The sequence below is a fragment of the Chenopodium quinoa genome, unplaced genomic scaffold (assembly GCF_001683475.1).
Source record: "Chenopodium quinoa cultivar QQ74 unplaced genomic scaffold, ASM168347v1, whole genome shotgun sequence".
NCBI lineage: Eukaryota > Viridiplantae > Streptophyta > Magnoliopsida > Caryophyllales > Amaranthaceae > Chenopodium > Chenopodium quinoa.
Genome location: NW_018742810.1, coordinates 1,904,232 through 1,916,197, shown reverse-complemented (window position 1 = coordinate 1,916,197; position 11,966 = coordinate 1,904,232). Strand labels below are relative to the sequence as shown.

General features: G+C 36.2%; 2 protein-coding genes and 1 pseudogene across 3 annotated transcripts; 1 reads left to right on the top strand and 2 right to left on the bottom strand.

The window, feature by feature from the left end:
* The first annotated feature begins 317 nt into the window (after positions 1-317).
* On the top strand, positions 318-950 carry LOC110725104. The gene has a single exon (XM_021904571.1). The coding sequence runs from the start codon at positions 318-320 to the stop codon at positions 948-950; it is 633 nt and encodes a 210-aa protein (XP_021760263.1).
* A 235-nt stretch (positions 951-1,185) lies between these two features.
* Positions 1,186-6,124, bottom strand: LOC110725297 (annotated as a pseudogene).
* Positions 6,125-6,428: 304 nt separating this feature from the next.
* LOC110725296 lies at positions 6,429-9,091 on the bottom strand. 2 transcript variants are annotated; one of them, XM_021904786.1, is made up of 2 exons: positions 8,715-9,091; positions 6,429-7,058 (listed from the first exon to the last, which is right to left on the bottom strand). In XM_021904786.1, the coding sequence occupies exon 2, from the start codon at positions 7,027-7,029 to the stop codon at positions 6,727-6,729; it is 303 nt and encodes a 100-aa protein (XP_021760478.1). In that variant the 5' UTR covers positions 7,030-7,058; positions 8,715-9,091; the 3' UTR covers positions 6,429-6,726. The 2 variants fall into 2 exon arrangements, with proteins under 2 accessions (XP_021760478.1, XP_021760477.1); XM_021904785.1 differs by having other exon boundaries at positions 6,429-7,061; positions 8,715-9,084.
* Between the last annotated feature and the right edge of the window lie 2,875 nt (positions 9,092-11,966).

Genomic DNA, 11,966 nt, shown 5'->3' with positions numbered 1-11,966 from the left:
TTCAGACGTTTTTCCTGAACTTAAGGCAGAGTAGGCGGATTAAGCTTATGTAATCCATTAAAAACTGAAACCAATTTCTTCACAGCGAAGTCAAAGAGGAACAATTCCAAAGTAGGCATTATGAGACCAAATAGGTTCTTGCCTACTCCGTAAATAATGGAAAGGTATAATTCATTTCTAAAACAATGAGATTCTTGCTATATCTGGATTGAGCAGAAAGCAAAGGATGCTCAAACATAAAAAACTAGAAGTCTTTAAATGGATGACTTGTGCCTCCGCAATACATGCAAAAAAACTACCGTTCCATCCCCACCAAAATGGATGAATCAATCAATGCTACTCTACTTGCAGCTGATGAATCTGATAATTCTAATTACTTGGATGATGGCATAGATGAACGTTATTGCATGTATATTCTCAATGCCATCCTTAGTGGCACTGCTCGGCTCAATGTTCTTCTGCCCAGTTTTACGATTTTAGCTTACACTATCTTCACTCCCCTCCTGACAAATGACGGCAAGTGCAGTACTCTAGACAGATGGCTCATGGGCAGTTTCTGGGCACTTTGTTCTGTTTCCTGCATCTTCTTCTCCATAACTGACAGCTTCAGAGCTGCAAATGGGGGGTTATATTATGGGATAGCAACCATCAGAGGAATATGGACCTTCAACGGAGGTCGGAAGAGCCCCCTCATTCCATCTGATTACAAGCTGAGATGGTCCGATCTCTTCCATACATTGCTGTCGGTAATTGCATTTCTGACTTTTGCTGCGTTACACAATGATGTTCAGCAATGTTATTACCCTGCAATTCCAAGAAAAGTGACCAACACTGTTCCTTTGGTCGTTGGATTTGTAGTAAGTCTTTTATTTGTTTTGTTTCCTAGTAAAAGAAGGGGTATCTGCCATCCCTTTTTGCTACAGACACATCCCCTGTATTTGCAACCTTAAGATGGAAAAAATCAGCTTAGTACTCCCTTCACGCATTATTATTTGTTTGAATATCAATGCACTATAACATGTCAATAATATATACCATAATACCAATGACCGAAGTAGTAACACTGTAACAGTAACATTAGAAAACTATGGAAAAACAGGATCTGGGGGAAATTCCTTTGATTGCAAATCAACAACAAACGATTCTCATTAAATTAGTCAAACTAAAGATAAATATATGTATGAGGGACTCGTAAGAAAAAAGCCACAAAGGGGTTTACATATAACATCAGATACATTGGCAGCGAAGTGGAATTGAAACACCAGGTGGTTTTCTTCTATCTCGAACTATAGCTTCCTTTAACATTGGCAGCTTTTGGTAAACCTTTTTCCAAATTTGATTCACTGCTCCATTTGGTAGAATTGGACCAATACCGCCAGGATGGCCATTATCATACACGAACATTGGCTGAACTAGAGCCATGTTTCTGCGAAATTTTTCTCTTTGCTTCTTAGAAATGCTTTGAAGATGAGATACAAGCCATTTTGATTGCAGTGCATCATTTTCAGACACAAAAACTGAAAAGTCTGAATAATCAATCATCCCTTCAAATGGCAATTCAATTCTATCACTGACTATGACAGGAATACATAAACTTTGAATGGCGTCAAAAAGGCGGCATGATGTTGGTGTATCTCCAGCAGGATGTAAACAAAACTCTGAGGTTCTCATCCCTTTAATTGATTGCTCTTTACCTGTGGCATTGGGGAAACCTTCCTCCATAACTACCCCAGGTTCATTTACTAGCAAGTCCCATAATCTCTCTCGAACTACACCTCCCTGCATACAAGATTTAGCTTCAGATCAGAGAATGTTCTCTATTGCTTATTGGCATTTGGTTGGGTGGAATATATCTTCCTTTATGTTGTCATTTGAAAACAAGATTACAAGATAGTAAGGAGAAACATTTTAAGTCTTCTGAATGGAAAAAAAATTTCTACTTTATGAGAAAAGTGATTGATATTCTAAGAATTGTCAAAAGATTTCAATGCCCAACGATTATGTTTTTCATGTCTTTCCCCCAATAAGTATAAAACCTCATGAAGGTATTTTGGCTTGATTGAAAATATATTCCAACCAACAACACCATGAATGACACAATGGAACTTATGGCTAATAAAGAAAAACCAATAAACAAACAATGAATAGAATACTGACCCTATGCCTATGTTTAGCTCCATTAAAGTAAAGAAGGGTATGCCGTGGCTGATCTTCTGATAAGCGCAATGCAGGGAGCAGATGGGTGTATGGAACAATCACATCCTTCAGCAAAGAAACTTGTGTATGTCGAATCCTCTCCGATGAGTTGCCATTGGATGACTTTGCGTCAAGTCTATACCACCCACCAAAGTCTACAACAAGAAGTATGGCTGGGGAAATCTCATCTCTAACATGCCACATTGCAACAGGGTCTGCCAAATAATGCTTCAAGGTTTAAAACAACCTGAGAATCCAGACACTAAACCATAAGCTGCTAAAGCGCACAGCATTACTTGTATGTTATGGTTTCTATCAGGAACAAAAATAGAACTGAGCAATGGACCATTATGAACCCAAGTTAAAAACCACAAATCATGCATGAAAAATTATTTTAAATTACTAAGGAAAGATCTAGAGAGAGAGAGAGAGAGAGAGAGAGAGAGAGAGAGAGAGAGAGAGAGAGGTAAAAAATCCAACCGTTTTCCAAAATATTTTTGCAACAAAGAGCCATGCTGAAGGCATATTAAGGGCCATCCCAATGATAACAGCAATGAACTACATCAAATCCAGTACTTCTCAGGCAAAGAGATAACTCATACATAATAGGTTTATACATAGGACTGGCAAATTATTTCAAGGAAAATTAGAGGGAATTACATATAGTCCAAACAACAATCCAAGGCTGACAACATCGCATATCTACTTACAACGTAGAAGAGACCTGAAAGGACTTATTGTGCTGGCTAAGTCATGCCTGCAGGCTGCAGGATCTTCCCAAACACAGAACATTTCTAGAAAGAAAATTGGATGACCTGATAGCTAGTGAGAGTTTGAGAGCACAGTTAAGTAGTAAACACTTGATGAAAATTGATAATGTAAGTAAAGGTCAAGAGATGAACAAGGTGGGATTATAAACCCTTTGTATCCTAGGTGCCATTAGACCAGATCGCCAGGATATAATCTTGACAGGCTTTGACACTGTTCCTTCCCAAAGAAATCATCAGCAGAAACCTAATTGGCTAGCATGACACTGACTACACTAAGCCCAACATTAAATGCCAAAAAGAATAATTGCTTCATGTAAACAATGAAAATTTCGAGAAAAGTTCATATGGAAGTGTCCAGTTTGTCCACTGGTTATATTAACCTCAAACAGACGACCATAATCCTTTATGGCACCAAATGTAAGTGATGCACAACACAGTCATTTGAGGTCTAACATCGGCTATTTGGACATTACTAAATATTAACCCATGGTTTAAAATATTGGCTCATACAAGGCGATTAGGTTAATAAGCCATAAATTTGCCGAACAAAGGTTGCTTAAGTTGTAAGAGACTATTACATATTCAGCGCATACAGCCATGAAGTATATACAGCGAGTTGCATGCATTTAATGACATCACCATAAAATACACACTTTTATAATACATTATTCTTAAAAATCACATCTAATGTGACTGCTAATTTATAATCTCAATTTGAATCTCTCTCATAACTCACTATTACCACAAAATATAGTAATGTTATTTTCAGCCACGATTACTTATAAACATAAAAAATTCATGATTTTTTGTTAACTGTGCTCCCCAGTCCCCTTCACTACAATCATGTTGTTCTTATTGAGATTTTTACATCAACTAATGCCAATACCGAGCAATGATAACTATTTCCCAATGGAGATCATACAATTTTTTCCATAAGTTCCTGGTTTTTCTTCATATTTTCTAATTTAGAGCACCTCTTTGGCAAAGAAATACAATGAAATAAAGACCATATATTTTTGAAAGGTAATATCTAGCAATAGAAATTTTTGCACAATCAATTACTCAACCCAAAAAGAAAAAAAATCAACACGTAGAATTCCCTTCTTTCCAGAATGAAAGAGCCAAACAAGGGAATGAATGTTGCAAGGTCACAGAATTAAAAATAAAAATAAAAATGTCCTGTCCAGACGAAGGTACTTTAGTAAGTAAAAGACCATACAGCTTTTTCTTACGCCAATAATAAAGAAACCACGAAACCACCCCTTCTCCAAATTATAAGTGAGCAGCTCAGACAACAGGCCAGTCAAGCCCTTAACCTGGTACTCAGCAGTCAGCAAGTAAACTCATTATAGCTTTCCCTTCTATAATACTTCGTATTTGTGAAATTTCCATTTGAGTGTCATTTTCTAGATACCTTTGGGCAGTAGAAGGACTACACAGATCAAATAGCTAAGCTGCTAAGCTAAAGACCATGATTCCTTGATGGCTATGTGAAATTGTGATGAAGGGTGAAAAGATTCAAGTTAAACCGTATAACATAGGGGTCCATTGTAGTAAACCCAGTCTATTTTTGGACACTGATATTTAACTCTAAACCACCAACAATATTCAAACCCTACAGCACAGGGCAATGACTTACAGTCATTTATAGAGTACCAAATCTCATAGCTAAAAGAACGGTACAGCTTGCCAAGGACTGCTATAATGAATATCCACAACACACTCTTTGAGTCCAGTCCATACAATTACCATCCAACAACATCTACAACACATATCATATCTCACATAACAGATAGTGCTTAATTACACCTCCGGAACGATGCATATTACAGACACTTAATTATAACTCAATAGAAGCTTAAAGCACGTAACATCATTGGTTCTAATATTTCTACATTATATTGAATCCTATCAAAGTGGTAAACAATACACCATATAATAAAAAAAACCATCAAGTTTTCAGTTGCAACCATATACCATACAATCCTAACAAATCATGCAATTTTCACAAATTTAGAAAGCTAATTACATTTAATTAATAAGAGTACGAAACATTATACCTGTCAAAACAAAAACATGATCACGGCCACCAGATAATTTCCAAGCCTCAGAATTTTAACCAGATTCAGAACTTCTCTTTGCCTCTGATAATCTTCATTCCCAGATTTCTTCCTGAAAACGCTTCTATCCAAACTCAGCTGAATTTCAGCACTCAAAGTTGCAAAAAACGGCACAAAAATCACATCCGCCTCTTTTGCATCAAAAACCCTATTTGCAAAAGACCCACTTCGCAAATTCTGAGGTGTCATAAGATCACCCAATATCCAATACTCAGCACTATACTGTTTTATCAATGGATTTTCTGGGAACTCAAGGATTCCGGGTTTTCGATTCGAGCCGGGTTCGTGATCCGGGTCACTGGGGATCCGAGAATCAGGGGGTAAAGACCAGTATTTCTCCAATAGTCCATAACATTGAGGGAATTTTTCTGGAAAAATTGAGAGATCGAAGTGGGGTCATTGGAGATGGAAGTGGGTCGATTGAAGAAGATGAAAAAAAGGTTACAGAGGAGAGAGAAAGAGAGGAGAAGAGAGGGAATTGAACATGGGAAAGATGATAATGGAGTGTTGTTCTTCAACGCCATTTTTTCGCAGCACTGTTTGAATGATTAAGTAGTCACGGATTCTGGGTTTCTGCTACAGAAGTACTGAAGTACAGAGTATTATTCTTTGCTGAGTGGAGTGAGTGTAAAAATTTGTAAGTTCAGAAACTCCAGTCTTGATGATGAAGGATGAATTTATAAAGTTTTTTCATAATAATGGGCTAGCTTTAATTTTTGGGTTCTTACTTCTTACTATGAATGCATGGGCTTGTTAGAGAGTGAATGGCCCTCGTTATTTATTTTATTTTATTTTCTAGTATGAACTGTATGTAGGTTGAGGAATGAGGTGTAGAATCTCTCGTTATTAGATGTTACCCTAACATTTTTAAATAACAAATGATGTGATTTTTAAAATTTCCCATACATTTTCTTTTTCTTAATGACTAAATAATGATTTTGAACTATAATGGCATAACGTAAAAGTGTAATGGGTAACATACAAACACCAAATGCTCCAAATCGATCCGTTGTACTCCCTTCGTATGTTGTTAATTCCGGAGTATTTGATTAAGGTTCATTTGTTGACATCCTATGTGTTATTGTATGGGTAAATTGTGCAAGTCTAACCCTCTTTACATGGGAGGCCATCCAAGTTTTTTTAAAAATAGAAACAAAGGTTTAAAATTGAAAAATTACAAGCAAAATCACTACTTCAAGTAGCGGTTAAGGATATAACCACTAGACCTGGAATTTCTCAAAAGAAGAGTATTGATATCAATATTATGAAATGTAACAACATAAAACTTATGATTGTTCATTTACACATTGCAGCTTATTGTAAACATTTTGTTTAAACAATATTGCATATAATTATCTTAAACCTTTGTGACTGCAGTTTTAAAATAATGAGCTGAGTACTTCACATCGACTATTATTAATATGCACAAGATTTTCATGTAAAAGATTGGACACAATGACATAATTCAGTCATCCTGACAAGAAAAAGACATTAATCTAACGAAATTCAGTTACATAAAGAAGCTAGTGGGAAAATAATGTTGACAGTGGGAGAGAAAGGAGGATGAAAGACCGAGGGATCTAACTATATCTAAACAATACCCAGAGAAGCAGTCTATTCTCTTGGTCATATTAGCTAAACTACTGCTGTAGCTCAATAACCTCGAAATTCCAGTTTCTGACTTGGTCCCTTCTGACAGCACGACTTCTAACTAGGCGCGGAGGACCTGAAATATCACCCCGATTTGATATATCTGGCTGTGGAGTCACTTTAGACGATGATGTGACTGGGTTTCCCCTAGGTGGAGGAATTGCAAGCTTCCGACTCAAGCAGTTAGCCATTGCTGAACATCTTCCATCATTGTCTGAACTAGACACAGAGTAACTTCTGAATGAATGTGACGGGCTTTCTACACTGTGGCACACAAGACAGGCGAGACTCATATTCAGTCTCTAACCAAAATGTAATCAACCTGCTGAAAAAGAACATTATACGTATCAGCATAAACATCTTGCTGCTAGGCAAATGTACCAGCTCAAGAGGCCAGCTAGACAAACTAGTTCTGGAATTTCACAACTGTATGAACAGCAGGTAACAAGTAATCTACTTTCTCAGAAATGCAAGGATGGAAATTTTGGCATAATTTGTCTTGCTAATGATCATAACAAATATCAAGCAATGCAAAAAGCTTAAAATATCCAAAAAAAAAAAAAAAGATGGTCACTAGCAGAGCAATTAAGTCATGATTAGCAGCAAAAAAAACTAAGATGAGCTGTGACTAACAAATTTCATAACTGGAACCAAATATTTATATCCGGAGCTCTATTAAGACTGTAGAAAGAGTACTCCAGTTTTCACAGCTGGTAAGAAAAAAAACAGATCTTCAACAGAGAAAGCAATGCATGAAGATCAAAATTTTGACCCATTTGGCCACAAGCAATTAAGCACACAACTTTAAAAGGAAGTGAAGGTTGCTAAGCCAGTGTACGTATTTAGTTTCCAGGAATTTGGCCCTGGTTCAATCACTTCTCCCAAATGCCCCTTGATAGCAAAAATTATGCATGGTCCAGGGCCATTAATCTCACTCCTCGCTACTCTATAAAACCTTTAATAACCATTCTATTGTGGAAAAAAAAAAAAAAAGAGCAACGGTCCCAAGATCATGCAACGACTAATCGATAATAGGGCTTTGTTGTAAGTTTATGCATGGTCCAGGGCCATTAATCTCACTCCTCAATAAAATCTTTAGAAACCATTCTATTGGAAAAAAAAAAAAAAAAAGGAGCAATGGACAATGGTCCAAGATCATGCAACGATTGATCAATAAATTGGGCTTTGTTGTAAGTTTACCGATGGAAAATTATGATTATTGCAGCAAGGAACACGGCTCCTTTTCGACACAACAAAATGCTTGATTTCTACTAGGCGAAAAAGTCAATAGTTTACTCTTCCCCAACCATTTAAGACTCCATTTTTAGAAACAGGCTCCAGAGTTCTAATTGCACTGTCTAACCTCTAAATCTATCCATACTACAACATGGAATTTATAAACTTTTCCATGTGATTGACTGACTCTTAATAGGAATGCTGATTCCTAACAATAATTTGTCAGAATAACGCAGTAAATTAAATAACCCAAACAAACTAATTTTCTCAGAAATTCGCACACTATCAATTCCATCGGAAATTTCATGCCCGAAAACCCTAATAATCAATCAATTTTTCAAAAATTGGGGAAACTTCAATTCAGCACCAATTGACACAATTCAGCAATAAACATGTAACTCTCCAATTCGAAAAATTCATCACAAATCAACAAAAATAATATCCAAATTGAAGAAAAAAACAAGAGTGCGATTCAAAAATTGCAAGAAATCAGCGATAGGAATATCACAATAAAACGAAAAGCAGGATAATAATCAGATCTGGGGTATTGTAATCAATGCATAAATTATTCAATCATGATTAAAAAAAAAAAAAGTAATAATCACAAAGAAATAAATAAAGGGAATTCGCAACATTGCATTGATTGAACTAATTAATACCACTACAATAAAAGTACAAATTGAAGAAGATGAAAGATTCAAATAAAAATAAAAATTGAGATCGAAGAAAGAAAGTAACGAACCTTTATTTTTCTGGGTATCTCAGTGATTTTCTCTCTCCTAATCTGCGAATTGAATTTGTGGGAGAAAGATGTAAATAATAATGATGATTAATTGTGAAACTGCAGTTAATTTCTGGGTGGATGAATAATAATACCAGGAAAGAATCTTCAAGGTGTGATTTTGGGATTCTTTGTATGGGTTAAATTGTTGCTATTTTAGGGTAACATTATTAAAGTTGTATCAAGAATACTAATCATGTTTAAAATTAGATTTATGGATTAAGTATTACGTATGGAGTGATAGGTAAATGAAAAACAAAGTTATTATAATAACGCTCTGATTATAAGATGTGACATACGCGTCATTGTTAGTTTTTACAAGGTGTTTTATGATTGTGATTGACTGCATTAGGTAGATTTTTTTTTTTTTTTTTTTTTTTTTTTTTTTTTTTTTTTTTTTTTTTTTACTATAACGAAAATAAAGGGAAAAAAGTGCTATGCAATAAGGAAGTGTTAATGTATTATTATGTCAAATGCTAAGTTGTATATGTACAGTGCACTCGAAATAATATTGTCATATCGATTGGGTTTAATCATACAATATAGTTGAGTAGCTAGGTCTATAATTCGACACTCATTGCAATTAATCTTGGATCCAATAGATACAATTGAACTCTTAGATTATTTTGCGTATAGAATGAGCCAAAGTCATGAAAAAGGGTAGCATTTTTTTATGGTTAGCTATATGTGTCAAGTTGGTTTATTTTTAATGGTTAGCTATATATGTCAAGTTGGTTTTAGTTTTGCGTTTAATCACTCTTTTATGCAAGGCCACATCCTTAAAATAACATCTAATATCTAATTTAAAACCATAAGTGTTTTTGTTGTTGGAGGTAAGCTATAATAAAATTTTCATGTAGTTGTTGAACTATGTGATCAGAATCATCAGATGTTAGAGAAAAATGATTGGGAAATTCTCAATGGTAGCCCCGAACTTTTGGCAATTCTCAATAGTAGCCAGTTTTTTAAAAAATTCTCAATGGTAGCCCTGAACGTTTTAAAAAGTTGCTTCCGTAGCCTATTTACTTTGAAACCGTTAACTTTGAACTATGGTTAAATATTTGACGTTGGTCAGCATTTAAGACTGTTTAATTGATTGGAATTAACTTTTTGATATTTAATTAAATTCGTTTAATTATTAAAAAAAAAAAAAAAAAAAGAACGAACAAAGGGGAAACAAAATCGAAATTTTGATCTCTAATTCGACAAGTTGTGTTGAAGTTGATTGAGGGCTTTGTTTTCTTTTGATTTCAATTGCAAAATCATGTAAATAATTGTTATTTTCGTTTTGAAATCAAAGAGTTTGATTCAAAAGTTTTTATGAACCCTAACTTTTTCCCCAATTTGATTTTGAATGAAAATCATCAAATTAATTCAATAAGATTGAAAATTGATACCAAAATCTTGTTTTGGGATTAAATTCGAACATCAAACGCTAGAAAATCCTGATTTTAATTCGAAATTGTTCGAATTTTGGGACGTTTTTGTTCTTTTTCTTCGTCGCGGCACCACCGTAGGTGGTTGCGTGCCAGGGTTGCGCGCCGTTCAACTGGGACGTCGGTGGTTGCGGTGGCTCGACGTTTTCCGGCTACTTTGGTTGCGGTGGCTGTGCGTGCAAAGGTTGCGCTGCTACGCTGACTGCTGCTACACCTTGCTGCTGCGTTGAATGCTGCCTGCTGCTGCGTTCGTGGCCCAGGCTTAGTTAACCTTTTTTTTTTTAATTTGAAAGAAGGCTTAGTTAACCTTTTAAAATAACCTTTAGTTAGCTTTAGTTAACCTAACAACCGAAATGACCACTTAATAACAGAAACTTAACGTTTTTTTACTCATAAAGGCTACGGAAGCAACTTTTTAAAACGTTCAGGGCTACCATTGAGAATTTTTTAAAAAACTGGCTACCATTGAGAATTGCCAAAAGTTCGGGGCTACCATTGAGAATTTCCCAAAATGATTTTGACACGTCCATTATTCTGAGAGCACTATTTTCATTGCTATTCTTATATAAAGGTGTGCGAAAATCAATATTTCGTATAATTATTTAAATAGTGAAAAAAAGTCAAAGTATAACATTTAAAAAAGGAAAAATTGCCCGAAATAATCCGACCTTTGCCTCATCTACCAAAAAAATCCCACCATTTGATTATTTTTTAATAATCCGACCTTATAACCAATCCGCTCCCAATGGTCCCAAGTGATTTGAAGCTGACTAAACACATTACCATTTGTGACTTGGGATTGTTTGCACACGTGTCACCACACAATCTAAAAAAAAAAATTATTCCAAAAAAAATTGTTGGAAAAAAAAAAACCAATGGCCACCCTCTCTTCGGCAGACTCACCACCGAAACCACCTCCTCTACCTAGCCCACCCACCGAAACTGTCCCTTTCCCTTAAGAATGGCGGCTGTGATGGGTTTAATTTGCGATTTTCGGGCTGATTTGTGGCCGTTCGAAGCGGCTGCTCGAGTTTGTGGTGTCTGCCGGCGGTTGTTGGTGTAGTTGTGGTGGGTGGCGACTGATTGCAATGGTGGGTTCGTTTGATGTTTGCTGCGGGGAGAGTGGTTGTGATGTTGTTGCGGGTTTGTGGGAGGCGCGTTTGCAAAGGAGAAGCAGCAGCAGTAGGTGTTGCGGGTTTGTGGGTGGTGCGTTTGCTAAGGAGAAGCAGCAGCAGTAGGTGTTGTAGGTGGCGCGTTTGCGAAGAAGCAACAGCAGTAGGTGTTGCGGACTGGTGCTGGGGTCGGGTCGGCCGGAAACGGGGAAGGGGTGGCCGGAATCGGGAAGGGGAAAGGAGTTGGTCGGAATCGGAGAGGGGAAGGGAGATGGTGGCCGGAATTGGGTAGGAGGCCGGTGGCTGGGGCTGCCGGAATCTGGGTTTGGAGGTTTTTATTATTATTTTTCTGTTTTTTTTATTTATTTAATATTTATTTATATTTATTAAAAAAAGATTATTTTTTTTTAATTTTTTTTAATCAATCATAGGCTGACACGTGTCTAGTAACTTGTAATAACAAATTAGATGACCGGTTAGGACCATTTAAAGCAGAAGAGGTATAAAGGTCGGATTATTAAAAAATAATCGAAAGATGAGATTATTTTGAGCGGATGAGACAAAGGTTGGATTATTTCGAGCAATTTTCCTTCAAAAAACAATGGAGGGACTACTAATTAGGGGTGCTCAAAAATACCCGACCCGATTGACCCAACCCGCTAACC

What these genes read in the sequence shown, in the direction of transcription:
- LOC110725104 (XM_021904571.1), top strand. Translation starts at nt 318, where the DNA reads ATGGATGAATCAATCAATGCTACTCTACTTGCAGCTGATGAATCTGAT.
- LOC110725296 (XM_021904786.1), bottom strand. Translation starts at nt 7,029, where the DNA reads ATGAGTCTCGCCTGTCTTGTGTGCCACAGTGTAGAAAGCCCGTCACAT.